This window comes from Erithacus rubecula (assembly GCF_903797595.1).
Source record: "Erithacus rubecula genome assembly, chromosome: 2".
NCBI lineage: Eukaryota > Metazoa > Chordata > Aves > Passeriformes > Muscicapidae > Erithacus > Erithacus rubecula.
In genome coordinates this window covers 58469788-58490892 of record NC_136685.1, presented here as the reverse complement: position 1 = coordinate 58490892, position 21105 = coordinate 58469788, and the positions used below count along the sequence as shown (strand labels likewise).

The window sequence follows — 21105 nt, the reverse complement described above, 5'->3', positions numbered from 1 at the left end:
ACATCATATAAAAATGGGTAATCTGCATGATCTGTTACCCTTTACACTATAGCCTCTGTCTCCTTTTTACTAAACAAAACCCTTTCTCTTTACCTCCCACAGAGAACTTGTTTGTGACACAGGGAAAGGCAGGCTGGAGCAGAAGCAAGTGCTTCCCCATCACAGGGGAAATGCCTCAGTGCTGGAAAGCAGCAGAGGGAATGGTTTACTCTGCTTCTCCCCAGGCAGCCTTGATCCATCCTCCATGTCCCAGTATGCTGGGTAATGGAAACAAAGCTATTGCCAGAAAACAAAGTTGTATATCCTAACTTTACTTTGGAGAGATTACAATGACAGAATTTTAAAAACCAACTCCAAGACCATAAGAGATGCATTCGTGTTGACTCTTTCTCTCACTCTCTGATCCTTGTCCAAATCCTGGTTTGTTTTCTCAGATTTTTATGCCTCCACTGACGCACTATCAAACTATTTGTAATTCCACAGGAAAGGCGAGCTATAAATCCGAAGTCATTTAAGCCCTGTATTAGGCAAATCTGACCAAGTAAACCAGCTTATTTTAGTTATGGATTTATGTTAAAGGCCTACATTAGAGGTTTTTCTTGAAGGATGTATTCAGTATTATCTTCATTGAAAAAAAAGTCAAAACAACACGCACAACAGATTTCTGAGTCCACCAGACTTTCAGGGTTTTTTTTTTTTTTTTAATAGTTTCACATGACAGTTGTTTGGACCACATGTTTCTGCCATAAATCTGTTTCAAATTCTAACAGGGCTACTCAAGGTGAAGTTCATACTGAACTTTCTTAGGATAAGGCTTCAGAATACTTTGAATGAGTACTGCTAAGAATACCTAGAAATAAACACTCTGGGTAGGTGACACTACTGTTTCTCAGTGCACTACAGTTGTAATTCCAAAATAATTATGATAATAATGATAATACATTTTGGAAGTGCTTGTCTTTAAATCTGTGCTTCTGGATGAGCCATCATATTCTGGTAAACACTCTACTTCATTTAAATTCATTCATACATACAACTCATAAGCAAACAACACCACAAAGAAACACAGCTACAGAGCCATTTTAAAAAGAGAATCCTAGGGTATTTTTGTATCTTACTGCTAAAAAAATACACTACGTGTCTTGGAATATGAATTCCATATACAAACATTCATTCTTTTCTATGCTGACACAGTAGGAAATGAATTATATAGACAAAGATGCTTCTAGCCATGAAACAACATTTAGATATATACAGACATCTATTTGAAGGATTCAGATAAACGCAGACAAACACACACACATACACACAACCCCTCTGTCTATAAAATCACGTTCCTTTACATACACACACTCCTTACTGAAGACTACTGGGTGTTTTCAACTGATTTGTCAGTCCTCTTCAATTTCCATCTTCAAACTTCCCTGGAGAACTGAAAGGCTCTGCTTTCTCAATAAACACCTTACTAATCATTGTGAAACTAAGTAACTACCTAAGATATTTATAAAGGAGGAATGGACCTAAAAGGCTGGATACAAAAAAACCACTATTACAGTACTAAACTGGAATCAACTCTAATGACAAAAGAGACATATTAAAAGGTTTACATGAATCTTATGATAAAAAAATTTGGTCTCATTTTTCTCAATCAGAAAACAGAAAGGCATGTAACACGTGCCACAAAACAGTATATTAAAAGGCAAGACATTATTCTACTCAGCAGAACATAAATATGTACATGTAATTTAAAGATAACAGCCTTACAGCTTGTGAGCTACTCTGCTTAGTTATTAATGCAGGAGAAAACTGCCAACCCTGGCAAAATGAACACACAAACGCTAAGCAGAAACTCTAATGCTGTTCAGAAACACAAAATCTATTAAATCTGGAGCTGTTTCTTCTTTCTTAGAAAAACACATGACCTAGTAAGTATTAATGAAGAAGTTACACAGCATCTTAAGGTTCACCTCAAGCATTCCAGATGCCTGGCAACTGAACAATCAATGACTTTGTAAAGGAAGCTCTGACATCTCCACTTGGACAATGTTGGTACGAGAATTAAGACAACTTCATTGTAAAATGAAACACTACTGATGCTGAGAAAAATTACAATTCCAGTCCTCGTGAACTTAAAATGCAAATAGAACTGCAATTTCTTGTGAGAAAGAGGTGACAACTGCAGTTCTGGATAGCTAACATACTGCTGAATTCAAACAAACATTTGTGGGAAGGTTAACGTAAAAATATTTGAGGCAAACACAGACAATTAAAACACTGGTAATGTAAACTCTTGTTAATACAAGCATATTAGAACTTGTAAGGAGGGAAGAAGAAAGCTGAAGCACTCTATCTATAGAAATATTGTGATATATCATCCTCCTACACTCAAGTTTAAACAAAAGCAGGTATTTGCCTTCTTGATGTCACAGCTGTATCTTTTATCTACCTAATCAAGTACTAGTGATAGAACAAATGGCCCAGTTTCTACAATTTCAGCAGTTCTGTGAAGTCTTTTGCCTGTGTGTTCATGGCTCTCCATTCTTTGGCCAAGTCTGTTGCTCATTCTACCTTGGAAGGAGTAGATTGACAGAGCCAGATGAACCTAGAACTATGGCTTTCTTTTGCCTATCACCTCAGATCACCCCATCAGAAAAACACCAAAGCTGACCCAAGCACTGAGAACATACTGCCAGAGAAGGGATGAAATAACACCTTCAGAAGCATCTAAGTATTAATTCAGCCTAGCTGTGACACCAACCTTACTACAGTTACCAGCTATCACAACTGCAGGAGAAATCCAGTTTTGATTAATTTTTCAGGATCTGAGATCAAAACCTGAAGCAAATAAAAAAGACTGAAAAAACATGTGAAGAGTTTATCAACAAAAAGAGGAGATGAGTAAATGGAGACCAGAAATGCTACTGTACACGTCACAGAAAACCAAAGAGGTAAGAAATTTCAGGAACTGTCAGTATCAGTAACAAAGACTGTTACATTACTCTTTCCCAAATGATCAGCATCTTTGAATTTAAATAATAACTTCTGAGGAAAGCCAGTACACCCATAATTAAATCCAAAGGAAGAGGCTTCACAAGATAATTGAGCCAATCTAAAACCTTAGTAGCAGTGAAAGAGATGGTCACATGCTGCCTTTCCCACCACTTCATCCCACTTCCTTCTTTCATTGTGTAAGCTGATGATCAATCAGGTCAGTTCCCTGGACTGGCAGGAAAGGAGAAAAAGAAAAAAAAGAATTATTTTGCTCATTGATGAGTGAGAAAAACTGACTTACCAATGCCTGTGTGTTATCAAATGCTTTGTGAAAAGTCACAAAGAAGAGTATCACAGAAATAAGGAAAAAAAAAAAAAAGAGGATGACATTCAAATCCCTTTGGAAGCAGCAAGCTGTCAGCATGACTCAGTGGTCTCATTAACACTCACCTAAGTGGTCTCATTAACACTCACCTAATAATCTATGCTAACTGGATGACAGAAAAACACTATACTTCATACTTTAGACATTTCTCATTTTTTATTTTCTCTGAAACATTTGTATTTAAAACTTGCATAAGAAACATTAGCTGTTGGATATCTCAGATAAAAACAAAACTAAGAACATTTCCCATTTTACTAAGCAATGGTCTTACACATGCAGCGTTTCCTTCAGAAGCCACACCAAAGCATGTTCCTTGCTGCTCACAACCAAAGAGCAAAATCTCTACTTTCCCACAGCACAGCATGTAGACTCCTAAATACTTAAATGCTCTGCTTCCATTTTTCAATCACTACACTCCAGGAAACCATGCACAAAATGACCCAAATGCTTTCCTTCCCTGTTCAAAACATTTAATGAAAGCCTAATAATTTACAAGGAACGCAAAAATATTTCTAAATGGAGCATTTGTAGGCCATCTTGGCCCTTCAGTTTGCAGTATTTATGAGCTGTTTCCTTTTTTCTTTGCTCAACTGAATCACTGCACACCAGCATACATTTTCTAAAGCTCAGTGTGAAGGTAGGACTCAAAGACAAGAAGTCGACAGGTGCAGAAATATCTAGGTCATGTTACTAGGAGATTCCAATGAACAGAAGTTAGAATTTACTTGATAAGTTTTCCACCCTGTGCAAGCGCAGCATTGTAGGACAAAGGCACAAACCTAAGGCATTTCCTGAATGTTACCATCTTTATTTACATATGCAAACATGTATCCCATGACTGGAAAGAGTCAAGAGCCCACTATACAAATCCTGCCCCAGTAAAAACTCATATTACAGCTCAACCAACTGGGCTAGGATTACTCAAAATTATTTTAGATAGAAGCAGTAGCACAACACAGGACTACAATGTCCATTGTCAAAGACTCACACTGAGTAATTATGTAGAGAGACTGACACATCTGCACATATTTATAATGATGACAATTAAAGCTTTTTGAAGGACTATGATGCCATGATATGATCTCATCTATTCAGGCTTTCTGACTTGATATTTTGTATGACAAACAGCATTTTCAGAATTTCATCGCTCTTGAAATGTTTAAGAAGACAAGCAAGGTTTTAGAAATCCAAATAAGAAATATGTTTTATTACAAAGAGTATTAATTTTCTTTTAAGATTCAGCAGTCCAATCCCTACTGCTGGAAGTGATACACACATGCACAAAAGCAAATATAACCATTATATTAAGTTCTTTACAGTAAGTTCAAAATGCCTGATAATTTAACACAACAAAAAAAATTATATCCAATAGTCACAGCATATTCAAACTATCCTTATCTCCTATGTTCAGTTTCACAGACTGAAATCACTCCTAAGAAAATTATTTATTTAATAATACTTAAACAACCACCCCCACTGATAGGAGTTGCCATCAACTGGCAACAGCAATCAAATACTGGGATCAATTTAACTAACACACCTGCCTGACAGCTGTGCCCCTGACAATACCTTTGCTATTACTTTTGTGGAATGAAATCTGAACAGAAATTGAAATGAAAAAAGCAATGAATAACAAAAATCAATTGCAAGTTACATTTATATGCATGCTGATGTTATTTTAGAACATCTGCTACGAACATTGCAGAATGGATCCTTTAAATCACCGAGCTTCAGCACTTTCACACACTGATTCTAAGTTAAAACATTCCATGAAAACCAAACAGAAAGAAAGTATCTTCTGGCCTCATGTTAACATTTGGGAAATACTCACCAAAAATTTACTCCAAATTAATCTTTACAAGATGATGCAAACTGAAACAGTAATGTAACACCGGGAAAGATGGGCCTCTATTAATGAAATAAGTTAATCATGTGCATGAGTATCTACAACAAAAAGTCAATCAGAAAAACAAACACAAGGGCTACTTAACATGTATTTCACTTTCATGACTGTTTAAACTGTTCCAGAGAGCTAAGCCATTTGGGTAGGGTTTAAAGAAAATAAGTTGCAATGACAACTTTTTGCATCAACTTCAATACTTGCAGACCATTGCTATTCACAGAAAGAAAATAAACATGCTTAATTTTCAAAATAGAAATAGCAATTGATTTATTAGGAAAACATCCAGCCATTGCCCTAGGATAGCTCACAGTAATTAAACTGTATGGTCACATAGATCACTTCACTGCACCCTCCAATAACAAATGTTGACTAATTAACAAACTCCTTTGACTGCATGCACATTAATGGTAACTTATGCAAAGGCAGCAGCAGCAGAGTTTAGAATGGGTGCTCTTTGAGAGGTACAAAAAGTGCACAGTGAAGGACCTCACTGGTTAGCAATCTCTCTTTACATACCCATTCAAGTACACACACCCTGGCACACCCAGACGAGTGCCTGACACACACCCAGCTGTGGGCAAAGAGATTTTAAAACCCCAAATTTGCCTCTAGAGGAAGCAGTAACATCATCCACAAAGTTTATGATTTAATTTCTCTCTTTTCTACAGGAAAACACATTATTTCACACACTTCCATTGCTGTCTTTTGCTGGAATTTGAGTTTTTTAACCATTCTGCAAGTTGTTACTGCACTTAATGTAAATATGTGTTTATTTTCTTAGGTTCCTAATTTTTTTAACTGGCAATTTCTCTCTTTAATTTTTACTCTGACACCTTAAGGTTTAGGACATCATTTACAACAGTCAGATGTTTGGATCATCTCTGCACTTTTTCATATGCAGACCAATGCATAAACCACAACTTCTCTTAAGTAATCTATAATACGATTTTCTTTTTTAAAGAGACTGACATATTTCACAGTCCATTAGCTTAGGACTTAGAAACCCTGACACATATGCCATGCTCCCTGAATTTCCAAAGTACATCTAATTATACAAATGGCACAATCATAAATAATATATCACTTCTATGAATGCTGGTGTGTACTCTATATGGCAGCTTCTTGTTCTACCTTTTTGGGGCACTCAAACAAAAAGAGTCCAAGCCATTTCTCACCCTGGGAAAAATACATATGAAAAGAAAGAAAAAAGAAAAGAAGGGTCATAGCAGCCGAATTTTGTGCTTTTAACTGTTCAGCAAAAGAGTAATTTCAAAACAACCGGAGCTAAGGTTTAACAGGTTCAAAATGAAGTGAAAATTGTACTCTATTCACTGCAGGAAATGTAAGAAAAGAAATAAGCAAAGGCCATGAAAAGGAAGTGAAGGCAAGAAAGGAAATAACAAGGTAATTAAGAAAGAGTGCTTCAGAATAGAATTAAAACCAAGCAAACCAAACTCCTGACGCACACTGATTATAAAGGACTACAAAGTTCTGAGAAAATTATTCTCAGAAACACAGTCTGCATTAGAAAAGCCAAACTGTTACAATGCCACCTCTCAGCCTGCTTTTGAAGTAATTAGTGTTCTTCAGACTGGAAGATGGTGGTATCTGAGTAACTACAGGGAGAAGCTTGTCCCCAGAACACACTGGTAATTCTCACTCTGTCTTACATTGTGTTACGTGTGCTTTGGAAATTATTTCCCCATATTGTTCAGATATAGGCACCTGCTTCTTGTTCAGCTTTCATTACAGAAATTGAATTAAACAAAATAACAAGAATTTATTAAAACCAAACTAAAGAAAGGGATGTTACACAGTTGTCTTGGAAGACAACCATCAATGCTGCAATGATCAAAAATAAATTTAAAAGCTGCCATTAGGTCGTTTCAGAAGCAAGTCCAACCACTGCCATCTTTCTAGCATTACACAGTGCCATCAAAACCTCCTGTCAAAACACAGCAATAGCTAGCTTGAGCTCAGAATTTATGTCTGGTTTGCTTACTTTTATTTTAAAGTCTTTATCTCTTGTTTTTAGATGCATGTTATATTTAACTCGTTTGTAATTCTTAAGCAACATAATGGTACACAAAATGCTTGGGGGGCTAACTTCCAACTGACATTCACAGAGGCAGTAATGAAAGCAAATCAGGAATACACCCAAGGTATGTGCTTCAGGGAACACTTATTCAACCAAATTTTTTAAGGTATTACATAAATGGAACAAACTACATTTGTATGAAAATAGAGATTTTTCTGGACAGTACTAGGAAAATACTGTAGAATTAAAGGAGTCTAAAGTGTTACCATGGTTAGAATACAAATTAGCACTTTTTTTTTTCTTATTTTAAGCTATTTGTTTTTATTTTTATCTACATATACTACATAGACATTTATAAAAAATAGTGATAAAAAATCAAACAAAGTCAAGTAACAGATATACTTACTAAACAATTATAAAAAAAGAGTAAGCTTTTGTATGTACTTACATATTTAAAATGCTGCAATAGATTCCTTACAGAATAAAAGACATTAATAAAAAACACAGAATGAACCTCTCTTTCACACTGCATTCATTTGCCAAGTATCATAAGACATCTTTAGGTAAAATAGCACACTGTTTTTCCTGAGCAGTGAGTGCTGGTTTGAGGCCAGACTCCATTCCTGTACCACAGAGTCTCTGTAGCTGGTTTGTAACTGCAGCAAAATCTTTGAAAACTATGTGGTAAAAAGGAATGCATGGCCATACTGGTAGTGAGCTGCTTAAACATCATGTTATATTTAAACAGAAGATGTTACTTCAATATCCTAACACATGTGAAATAGGACTACTTGTGCATAGGTTTAGTTAAATTAGTAAGGAACTAACAAATAGTGGCATAAAAACTCATTGCCATTAAAAAATTTATTCAGAAACTAAATAAAAGTATTATCATATAGACAATACTAACATAAGAGTGGTGGCAAACTTCATAACACACTCTGATTAAGTGTACACTCTCAGATTGTTAGATTTCCACAGCTACATGGGCCATCCAATTTTCTTGACACCTATTTTTAATAGAAAATTAGTTGCAGGTACTCATAGATGTCACTTTTTGCATTCAGTACACCCAAATACTTGTATGACAAACACCTGTATCTAATCAGGAAACAAAGCCACTCTACGGTGTACCCTAAAAAAGTCAATTTATTGTAATTCCCATTATAAACACTGAGGAGAAAAAACACAGCAAATTCATTCAACTACTTTAAAACAAGTAACTCCAAATTAAAAAATGCGCAACAGGGAAGTACAACGATCACACCTATCTTATGAGCAGAAAAGGTATATCAGTTATATAAGTAATTTCTCATTCTTTTCTGATACATATTCATAATAATTCACATCTGTTTATTCATCCCAGACATGATCAGAAGACTTTATAAATTGCTTCCATGCCATCACTAATTTTATGTTTTACAGAATAGGTTTTCCAGATGTGGTATGAAAAGGACACAGATGACAGAATAACCTATCGAAAAATTCTTTATATCAGTGTATTAAAAAAACAAAACATTTTAAAATAAGCTTCAGGTAGTACAGATGAAGTTGTGCTTACTTTTGCTCTCTTGGTAAAGACAACAGCTTTTCAACTTTCATACATCACACAGTCAACAACTGTATGCATTATCCAGTTTGTTGAGCAACATAACACTGTAAGGTTCAGGTTATGCATTCGCTAAAATATTTTTCTGAAAAATGTGCCAACTGCAATTCATAAACATCCCTATTTGTTCAATAAAAGCAAGCTCAATAGCTTTTGTGATACAAAATTCTAACACATCAGAAAAATTTGTTTACTGAAGGAATCATCTACAGATATCAATCAATTCTATAGGGCCAAAAGGCTAATAAGCTTTTCACTCTGATGTAAGTGTACTCCCTAAATGAGTATCATCTAAACATAAAACTCCAATTCTTCCAATGACTGCTTTATATCTAAAAATATCACTGCTGAATGCTGCAATTACATTTCTCAGCTGGAGATATCTTTCTACATTATTTTCTTGAATGCATAAGATCCAGGCTCAACAGTGTGTTAATCAACTGCACTAAACTGCAAATGTGATCTAATTAACTGGAAACCACTCAGATTTGATTGGTAGGGGTTTTTTTGCTTGCTTTTAAATCCAAGCATACCTTAATCACCTTGTCTGACCTCCACACAAACTAGTAATTAAAAAGGACAAGATATTCAGAGAGGAAAAGAAACAACCCTATAATTACAAAATATGCTTAGGTCCTGATGACATGTACTTACTCTGAAAATAGCATGTTTGCCCAGTAACTTCTTATGGATTCTGACACAAGTACTTCTAGTCATAAAACTGTTCAAAGGTAAGAATCACCTACAGTGCGTGTTTTGGTCATACAGCCCTGACCATTTGAACTGTGCCTTACAGTTAGTTACTAATGAACTGGAGAAGCAGCTTCTTGCCCTCAATTTAATGTGGTGAAGAAAACAATTCTGAGACTCCCAAAAAGCTTGGAAAGGTCATTGCACATTATATATGTGGCCTTATTGGAGTTAAGTGTGTTCTCTGCCATTAGGGCAGGTCAGGAAAGAGGGATGCAGCAGAAAATAATTTCCCTTCTTGGACTAGCAACATCTGCTAGGCCAAGTCTCCTTTTCTGCCTCCTCTAAAATTCTTAACATTTAACAAATCTTGCAGAAAAGGAAGATGAACAGAGCAAGTCACCTCACGACTAATCTTGTCACCAACTCTTTTTTTTACTGTCTCCTCTGAAAAGTACCCATAACAATATATAAGCTCCTAAACTGAACATATGCCATATCTTTTTTGTTACTCACCTACGCAGTTATCACAAAGGCTGCAATGTGAGGCACGAGGTGGGCGGAAAATCTTGCAAGTAAAACAATATTTTAGTTTTACTGTCTGTCCATTGATGATCACTTCTTTTGTTCTGGGAGGGGGGCGATATCCTCCTGAACTGGAGCCATTTGCTATATCTAAACAAGAAAATACAAGACATGAAACATTGCACATGAGCTATGATGTATGCACAAAATTGTCCTTGATGGCAACCTACAGCGTATTTCAAATTTTAATTTACACATTTAAAATAAACAATTTTCCCCTTCTAATTCTCAAGTAATAAGTAGCAAAGAGATGTTTCATTGCAAATAGCATTCAAAGCCAATCAATCTGAACCAAAGAAACTATCCAAACTCAATTCTCAAATGCTGATAATGATCTTGTTCCCAAAATTCTTGCAGTTTCATACCCCCAATAGGTCTTAGATAACATATTAAAGACAACTATAACTACCAGTGCAGGACAGCAAAACTTGGAAGTTAGCTTTAGAATCTTCCCAATTTTTTTTCAGAATTCCTGTAATAACAAAAAAATCTCCCTAGAAGTGCTGCAGAAATTCTACAACTTAATAGAGAATCTGCACATTTACTTAAGCAACAGCAGCTCTGTCATCTGAGCCTGGTTGAGGTCTCTTGCATGCTGTGATACAACAGAGCACATTCACAAGTATTTTACAGCTTTTGCTGTTTAGAAGTTTGAACATTCAACTCCCAGTGTTACCTCCACACACCTTGAAGTTTGTTTGTTGCACAAAACCAGTTTCCAACTACCTCATTTGATACAAGTGATAGAGTTCTGGGTTTTGTTTCTAAGCTTCCTTCCTTTAGTTTTATTTTAGGGTACCAGCAATAATTTTTCCAGCATCTAAAGGACTGATTAGGCTAAATCATTAAAGCTTCATTTTGCCCAAGCTGAGATTTACTCTGAAAGCTCAACATGCAAAAGTGGTGCCTTTTTCTATGTTTATATGGTCTTGTATAATCAAATCAAACCACAAATCAAAATCAAAAACTTGTGTAATCTTGTGTAATCAAATCAAACCACAGAACTGAAAGAAAACACCCTAAGTTTATTACACTTAGATAACAGAACAGCTAAAACAATAAGGAAGTAAAATAAAATATTTTCCAATATATGAATGAAAATATACTTCAAAGTCACAGTCAAGTCACTTGAACAGCTGTGCCTTTAAGTTGCCCCCCTTTCATGTTGGGCTTGTTAATAATAGATTTATGACTTGTATTTGAGCTCAAATTGTTAGAAATATCACCCACTATTTCAATTTCGGCCAATTATACAGTCTACAAATTATATATTTTCCAAAAGGGCAACAAGAAAGCCTCCCACTTAGCAAGGTATTCAAAGTGGCAACAGCACAGCTGTGCCAGCAAAGGTGCAATTATAAAACATGCTGATTTGGCAGCAAATCCAGCTTAAGGAGTTCTTATCTGCAATGTGCTCACCCATAAATATGATCCATAAGTAGGCATCAATAAAAGTCTTTGTGGGACATCACTGTAAACTCTACCACTGAAACAACCAGACTGCAGAAAACTCTCATGAAGAAGAGGATGAAATGAAGGGAACAATAGCTGAGATGGATGGAATCTGGGTATAAAGCTCCTAAACATCCATGATGAGAATGAGCAAAGAAGAAAGGGCAGCTTAGAAGCAGCCTCCTACAGCCTGATGAGGTATAGACATTCACTTGTGCTGGATCTAAATCAACCAGCAAACCTGTAATGTGCTTGTGATGCTTGGCCAAGCCCTATAATCTGCATGTGGAAGCAGATTATTCACATGCAGATCACATGTTTATTGTGTGGTTGCCATAACACTGATTTTGAGCTCAAGGCCAATACTACTTGACAAATATTTTTGATTAAGTAACACTACCAGTATATTTCAGCATATAAACTGAAAAGACACTCCTTGGAAAGCACAGCACAACTGTGCTTATAGTATTTAAAGCTTTAGAGAGACATGGATGTTACCTAAATCCAGAAGACAAGAAAGAATTTCTTATAATTCACATTACATTAAAAAAGCTTCCAGTGACTCTATAACCAATTGGCTTGCAATAGTCATAGTCCTTCTAGAAATCTTTGGCACTACTAAACACAATGTTATACCTATTTCTGACCATATTTTGGTCAAGGTAAGATTTAAACTGTGAACATAAATATAGGTCATTAGCGCTACTTAATTTTTTTTTTATCAAATAAAGCATTTAACACATGCTGGCATTTATTAATAAATCAAAGATTTTCCTTTGATACTCAAATTTAGGTGCATAATTAGAAAAACTACTACTAAAGCCTGAATTACATCTAAGTGTAGTTTTGTAGGCTAGAAATACTGATATACTGAATTTCCTACCATAACAGTAATATTTCAGATGTTTTTCTTTTACAAAAATCTTATTATTCACGAGTATGTACATAATCATTGAAAGAAAATGACTTAAACCAGTCAAGGGATTGTTTAGAAGAAAAATGCTCTTTTTCCTAGGCAAACATTTATTTCATAAAAGGCACATTGACTAAACCCAGTATTTCCACCCCTTTTCAAGAAGTTCATAAAGTGCACCATAATTTTTTAAAAGGGCTCTGGCAGAATCTCAAAGGCAACTTCTGTCTTCTCTGGTGGAGAAATGAGACTACTGTCCAGCCTATTTTATTTACAACACTGGTCTTCTAAGAGGATTTCTTCCCAAACATTAGAAGGGAAGTTCACACAGACAGCAAATCCCAGCCCTCCAAGGCAAATTAATCTTGAAATCCTAGGGTGAAAACTGATGCAAACAAAATCAATGTAAACAGTCTTGCTGACTTTCCAAGGACTGAGAATTTTTCTCAAAATCCTAAATTGCATAATCAAGCCTGAATGTTCCAGTCTTTGTGTTTACTAACATCTTTTTCCTGGAAACAGGCTGCAGAGCAAGGTCAAATGTGCTTGGATTTAATACCATTTATCTAACCTAAATGTGCTAAAGGTGTCCTGGTTTCACTGTGAATTTTCAGACTGTAATAGGCCTTCAATTTGACTTCTCATAATCGGGGTCTAAAACAGTTACATCTTCATTATATGAGGTTTCTTTGAGGAGCAGAAAGATTAACCTTTATGGAATCATCTTCCCCAAATGAACTGTGTTTGACCACTACTACATTTTACTCATCCAACTGATTACTGATGTAGTAACACAAGTTCTTTCACAAAAAGGCTAAAATTTACCCACTAATGGGATTGCCATCCATCCTCTCTGTTCTGACACATTCTGTAACTTCTCTAGCAGGGTTAACTGTTCATGCACTAGATCGGGCTCCAGCATTTTTATTACCATAATTACAAAAACCCCGTATGTGTAATCTATGTCCTTGCAGGACCAAGAGACCCAAACTGCTCCAAGATACTCCAAGCATTTAATGGAGATACAGCACAGCCTAGCAACCTTCTAATGGGACAGCAAACTCTCCTGCTTAGATTTCTTAATTTACTATGCTGCAAACAAACAAGCAGTGCTCACAAAACACAGAAGCTGCAAGTTTGTGTAAATATCACAAGGATTTTCCTGCTCAATCAAGATTGACCAAAAAAATCCAAAGTTCCTACAAACTTAAGACAAACAGCCTCTAGAAGGCAACCTTACATTGTCTCCATACAAGCCTTATAACCCTATCATGCAACATTTGTTGACAACTTCACAAGGACGCAATTTTAACCTTCAAATAGTGTTATTTGAGAAGCCAGTAAACTGAAACAATTTTAATGTTTCCTGAGGACTAAATGAAAAGATGATGAAAAGAATCTTTATGTATAACTGGTAACATCTGAAAAACAATAGAAAACAATCCCAACCAAAACAAAGCCTGTCAACAATGCAAACCTCTAAGAAATGTCTTCCTCTGTGTTTAACCACTTAAATTCAAGCTACCTACAGTGAGTTACAAGATAAAAGAGAAATTTATTTATTGGAGTGAAGAGAACTTTAATAAAATACTCCCATTTCCAGACAGTAGTCTCAGGGACAAACAATACTGGGAACCTGGTTTAGACTGAAACCAGCAGCTGCTAACTGCATTCTTCACATAGTTCTTCATCTGATAGCCATCAAGAGATATCCAACACATTGCTCCTGACTTTAAGGACTTGCTGCCTTAGATGTTTCTGAAATAATGTACTATTTTCTTAAAAGCAGAGTTGCATGATCTTCTTGAAGCCTAAAACTTCATGTGAAAGGTATGCTTGTTCCCAGATAGAAATGCAATCTTTAGCAATTTGCTGAGGGAAAGAAGCATAGACAGGAAGAGCTTTCTAAGATTTATCTGACAAAGTAATTTCACTGTGTTTATCTTAAGAAGTATCAAGTATATCTGTAAGTCTAGGAAGCTGGTATTCCACCTTTGTAAAGAAAGCAAAACATCACAGCAAATAGTATGTATTTGTTCAGGCCATTGCCAGTTCTATGAAATGCCTGTGGCACAAATTTAATTTTGTAAGGTTATAATGAAATCAAATTGTGGATTTCAAAACAAATGAAAGAGGTAAGGAATTGTGAAGAAGTCTCAAATGTGGTCTTGAGCATCAGTGAAAATTAGACAGCCAAGACATGAACAATTTGAAGAGATGGTGTGCTGGTGTTGCTCATACATTGAGTTCAGGGCTTGGAAAACACAAAAGCAAGCAAGCAGAAGCTGTCCTGTGAACTTGCCTGAGCTAGTTGTACGGATTAAATAAGGAAGATACACATGACTTAGGACAGTTAGCCTGAAGAAAAATCCAAAGTATTTTAAGGCTGGAAGGATCAATTACCATGACCATCTTTTCATTTATCTGGGTCACCTATCCGATGCGACATCAATATTGCAGAAAAATCGTTAAACTTGTATACATCAACTGGACAAATGCTTTCCTACCTACAAAACCCATTCTCCTGGACTGGGTTATCCTAAGCCTTCATATTCAAAGTTTACAATTTTTTCACTTCAAGTGACTTAACAGTGACCTAACTACAAGAGACACATATAACTGAAAAGAGGCTACAAAATAAGGCTGCTATTAGGAGTTGTGTCGCCATAAGAGAAAAGGCCCTTCTTAATATAATATTTTGTGTGATTGCAGAAGCCATGCTTATATGCACCATGACAATAAAGTAATACTTTGGAGATAATTACTTTTCAATTTTAAGATAAGTTATAACTGAAGTAAAAATACAGCATAAGTTAAATGCTGAATTTAAAGAAAGAAAAAATCGTGCTGCATTTCAGTGAAATAGTAACACTTTTATAGCAAATAAAGTTACCCTCAGTGATTTTACATTATATAAGCCTCATACATCTAGTTGCTTTTGTTCTATTATGTTATATGAAAACTCCAGCAATCTAGAGTATTTTGACCTATGCTTCTCTCCTAGGCCAAATGCATGTATGGGTTAATATTCTTACAGGTCCTTTTTTCTAGACTTCTCTATTTAGCTGCCTTCCTCTTGAGTTTCTACATAGTGAACTGAGCCCTCATCACCACTGGGTACCCCAGAATGTTACTTCTGGTTCATGTAACCACTCTTCTTCCAACATGTCCCAAAAAGGATTACCCCTTTTTGTCATATCAGAGTGCTTATTCAATCTGTTTGGAAATAACACTCAAGTCTCCTCTTCCTGCACTATTCAGCACTTAGACCCCTTTGCATTAGTATTTGATTTCTACTCGTATTCATGCATTTTGTGGTTTCTCCCTAACATTGCTCAAACGATTTAAAATATATTTTTTTAAAAAATCAATCCCAGTGATTGCAAATTTCTCTATCTCAGCACCAACTTCAGAGTTAAGCATACTCCTCATAAGCCCACAATCAGTCTCTGAAAGGTCCTATTGGAGCACTTAGCATTTGCTACTAGAGTGTCTTTTTGAAAAGACACTTTGACTTATTGACTTTGTGGCAATTTCTTCTAGAGCTTATTTCCAAAACTTATATAAAAAGCATCATAGGCAGGACACCATCAAGATCTTAATTAGATTGAAAAATGAAGCACATCATCTGCTTTCCCACCAAAACAGTTACTCTTTCAATGAAGGATATGAGATTGGTTACACTCGATTTTCCCTTGAAATTCTTTGTTGCTTGTTTTGAGACTTAAATAGCCACAAGCCCCAACCCTTTGACAGTCCCAATTCTTGCAATTTGATCATGTAGCAGTGTACTCCATGTCTTTCCAGAGAACAGTTTCTAGTGATAGAATTGGCAGATTTCTATTAAAGCAGAACACTACATAAATCAATAAAGATACAGTACAGTAGATTAACACTTTTAATAATACAACTACTTTCTTTCTTCTGACCTGCTCTTCCTATCAGCTATCAAGATGCACACAAGTAAGTTATCTTCTGAGATCAAAGCAGTGTTGAATCCTTCAGATTGCCCTCTGTATTTCTCATTTCCCAATTACACCGCATGCCTTCAGCTTTTCTTTCTTCCTCTGACCTCTAACAGAACCTGTCCTGTTGTCTTCTACTGTTCCTTGCTGATTGCAACTGACTTTATTCTCCTTTTTCCTTTCCCAATATGCTTGTGCCATCTTTTTATACCTAGAAACTTTATACTTGTATTTAAAACTATCTCCACTTCTAGTATCATTTGGACTACAATCAAATACAGTCAGAGGGGCCTCTTATTACACTTACAACTTTCCTCTCTATGAGGACAGCTTGATGATTAAACAAAATATTTTTGAATAACAGAAGTTCATTTTGTTTTTTTTACAATTTCCATTTTTTGCCCAGTTCTTTTCACTTTTTGTTTTTCTATGAACACAGCAAATTCTCAAGAAATAACTGCTTTCCTTTCCTGCACACAGTGGGTGGAAACAGAAGCATCACAGCTCTGTAAATCCCCCATCTTCACCTGAAGAAGGCCGATAGCCTAGGTGGAAACTTTCACTCTCAATATGACCACCCTGTTTCCAGAAAGACACCTGGAAGGACAAAGTACTGTCAGCTTCTTTAGAAGGTCTGATTTTGAAAACCATTCTTCCTAATCAGCCCATCCTATTCTATGCGTTCTAATGTAAAAAAAATAAGTTTGATACATTTCAAGTCAACTTCAAAATAGCATTCTTAAATTACAAGTCTTGAGACACAACTGCTTCTCAGTGCATCTGTAATAATTTTTGGTAGGCTACTTCCCAAAGAGACCAGTATGGCAGTGTAAGACTCAAATATCTAAGAATGATTTGAATAAAGTAAAAGCCACAGATAGGACAGGTTACATAAGCACATTTTAGAAAAGAAACTGTTTGGTAAAGGCATTATTTTTAGGTGAGTTATCTGAAGAATTTCCTTGTCTAAAATAAATTGCTGTTAACCTTGCACGTCATCTTTAGAAGGCACTCAAGCTGAAAGGCACAGCAAGTTACAAGGCAATCCAGCCTGAATGATGGTTTTGGAAAATCTAGTCTTCAACTGCAGGAGCCATTCAGCTTTTCCTGCTGCAGATACCACTCCACTAGGATACACTTTTTATGAACACATTACAAAAATATATTGTAACAGTACAAAAACGTTTCTCTCCATTTCCATTGTTGAATCCAGAATCACAATTTTAGGGCAGAATGATTTCTTATAGCTACCTAGCTTGTTCTTCTATTAGACTTGCCATAAGCCCTCATACTTGGGAACTCCACATTTGTTGGCACTGTAATTCCTTGCTTCAATACTCCACTGGCCCTTCTTGGAAGAGTACTGCCTTTGCTACTGCTGAAGAAAAGACAATGGCTTTGATCAGCTCAGCAGCCTCAACCTGTGAACATGTATGCAATACCATTTAAAATGAATTATAATTTGTAAACACAAGTTCTGAAATTGTTGCACACTGGATCATTTTGAGTGTCCTCTCTATTATTCAATTTGCATTTTTAGTCTTGTATTTCACCAGAACTCTGGCAGATGACAACATAAAAGTATTGTTGTAAGCTGCTTATTTGAAATAATTCATTTCCTGACATAGATCAATGTTTCTGTGAACACAGGGTAAATAAGCAACTCCTTGAACAGGAACCTGTGCCTGTGTTTTGGACTAAAGGTGGTGGCTTATTTTCGGTAAAGAATTTCTTGAAGGAGATCAATACAAGTAAACCCTAACACTGGTTAGGCAGAGGTGCTAAATAAATGCTTCATTACATTTTTCCATATTTTTATGCACTTCTGAAATTCAGATGAATAGCAAATGTTTTAATATTTCTATTATAAAAAGCCTACACTTTTACTACATAAAAAGACTGCACTATAGTATTAAGCATCAAGGATGCTGCAATTATTTCTCTTGAGCATGCACAGACCTGTTATGTGTCTTTACAATTGCATGAACGAGCATTTCTCTGAAACTGCTTTAGAAAAATGGGATTTCCATTGACTATCATATCGAAGCAGATATAGTAGCATTTAGTAAGGTTGAGTAGCTTACTAAGCACATAAACCCACTATTCATGAAACAGTTCTGCAAACTCACCCTGTGTTTTCTTATCCAGGTGGCATATTTTAGCTATTCAGCATATTTGTACTTGTAAAAGTCCTACTTACAGAATTCAGTTAACAGCACTCTTGCTACGTGAGAATGGTTGAAATCTAACTCTCTACTTTAATTATGCTGGCTTTACTCAAAAAAAGTAACATTTTTACTGTATATTAACCCAGAGACTAATCAGACTCTTTTGCAATACAAATAACATAATTAAATTCAGTTTAACTCTGAGGATACACTGTTTTCAAGATGCACAATTGTATCTTTTGCAATATCAGCTTTCTTGTCAAAAGTACTTAAAAAAGTATTCTCTTATGTACCACAGAGAGATTTCTACCAGACTTGTGGACAAGTATTTACAGCAACAACTATCACTCCAAAAGGCCAGGATTTTGTTTACTTTCTTGGTGAAGAACTGATCAATCATCTTTCCACAGGAATCACTGCAATGTCATGAGACGTCACAGTTCCAGAGCAATGAGTGTGGCCAGGCAGGAGTAACTCCTCCCATGAGCAGAGCAGCACACTGCCTTCCCACAGCACACGCACCCTCGGGAGGAGAGCGAGGAGACAACAGACCTTCAGTGTTACCTATTTGTCTCTCTAGATCTGCTGCCTCATCTGGTGTTGCACGGGGGAGGACACCAGGATCACTGAAACTAGTGCGCAGCAGGGTCCCCATCACGAAAAAGAAAAGAATCCCACCAATCGCAGGTATAGCAGGCGTGATCTTCTCCGACAAATACGGGCAACTGGAAAAAGAAGAAGATTCAACAATCAACAATACGTAAGACAACTTGCTCTCAAAAACTGTTTACTTCTATAAATGCATATGAAGAATTCACTTTCTTCTCTTGATACATTACTTGCCTTGGAATGTTTGTTGAAGCTGAAATTTCAATTTATGTGTTCATGACACTTCTGGAATTTTTCATAGTATGCTCAATATAATAAAGGCATAAGTAGCATAATAATGACCTCAGTAATATGCAATACTCATTTACATAAAAAGATAAAATATTTTTCTCACAGCATAATAAGCTTATATATTTCTTCACCTGCTCCCAACTATGTAAAAATAAATTGAGCAGAGAGAGGAAAGGGGAAATAGCCTAAAGCACATAACATGAAGAAATAAGCCACACCGAAATATATAATTAAGTCTATAAAACAGATTTATTATCTACCAGAAAGATGGTGCTCAAGAACATGCAAGGCATTCCTTTAACAGTCTTAACATATATCAATATTGTAACAGCTCCACCGATTTTCTTTCTTAACCCATTTCTTGTAACTTAGTAAACTTGTTTACTCATTTACAAGGTAAGAAGAATGCAAATGACAGTTCAACACACCTGGGAGCAAGCACCTGGCTCTACATTTACCAGATTTCCAATATATAGGCAGGGTTTAAGACTGGATTACAGTTTTAGCAAATTTTCCTCTGTGCTTCACATATAATTAAATCAAAATGGAACAGAAACACTGGAATCCAGCCAATACACAAATATAAATATCTCTTTACAGCTCTGCAGAAAGAAGGGATATGAACACTTAGACATTACAGAAGCACTGCAGCACCATCTTAGAAAACACACAAGCTGAAGACTCTCTTCATTACTCTTAAGTAGGTGTGGGTAGAAAACAAAGATGGCTTCATGTACCTCTGCTGTCTGCCTAGGTAGTCATAAAATAAGCCTTAAAACAGAAGTGAAAAATCAACAAGTTCTAGGCCTTAGGGCTTCATCTAAAGTTTCTAGGTATCAATCAAGTTTAATTAACATCGTCTTCTCTATTTCTGCTGACTGCCTTAAATGGTGATTCAGACATTCAAGCTTTTGCACTGCAAGTCAGTTAACCTCAGCAGAACATTAACTCTGAGCAAGCAGTGATAATGTCAGCTCCACTGCCCATCACTTCTGCCAACAGCATGGTAAGAGAAGGGAAACACTTTTCATACCAGCTGCCATGTACAAAGCATTTATCTCCCTGCATAATCCTGTTAAAAATACTTGGCTGTTTCACCAGACTTAGAGGGTTTCATGGATGCAGTAAATCCATAGGCATTACACAGTGCATAGCAAAACGAGTGGAAATCATCTCTCCCTACATGAATGCAATACTACAGGTGCAACAAGTTATGAAAGGCTAAAAACACAACCGGGTGTTAAAAAATGACAGGGACCAAGAGATACTGGAGTTTCACATATCAAATAGACTGTTAAAATACTAGGAAACATCCTTCAAATGTATGCTTTTAGGAAAATCTTCAAAACCCCAGATTTATGAAATCAGTGCTAGCTAAAGAAGCAGCAGCAGCACAATATAAGTCTTGGGAGCTATAAGCCTTGCTCCCCTCCTGTCAGGAGAAGCCAGTCAGAAGCCAAAGAGAAGCTTTCATACTGCATGAATGTCCTACTGCTCAATTTATTT

General features: G+C 36.1%; 1 protein-coding gene across 4 annotated transcripts in view; it reads right to left on the bottom strand.

Annotated features, from left to right (window-relative positions):
- The window catches only part of ZDHHC14 (zDHHC palmitoyltransferase 14), a 92249-nt gene that overhangs the window by 21746 nt on the left and 49398 nt on the right, over positions 1-21105 (bottom strand). For 2 of the 4 annotated variants that reach the window (XM_079331618.1, XM_079331620.1), the window contains 2 exons: positions 19252-19424; positions 10133-10291 (listed from right to left, as the gene is read on the bottom strand). In XM_079331618.1, coding sequence (XP_079187744.1) covers positions 10133-10291; positions 19252-19424 — 332 coding nt within the window. The remainder of the gene's footprint in view (positions 1-10132; positions 10292-19251; positions 19425-21105) is intronic. The other 2 variants (XM_079331619.1, XM_079331621.1) reach the window with 1 other exon arrangement.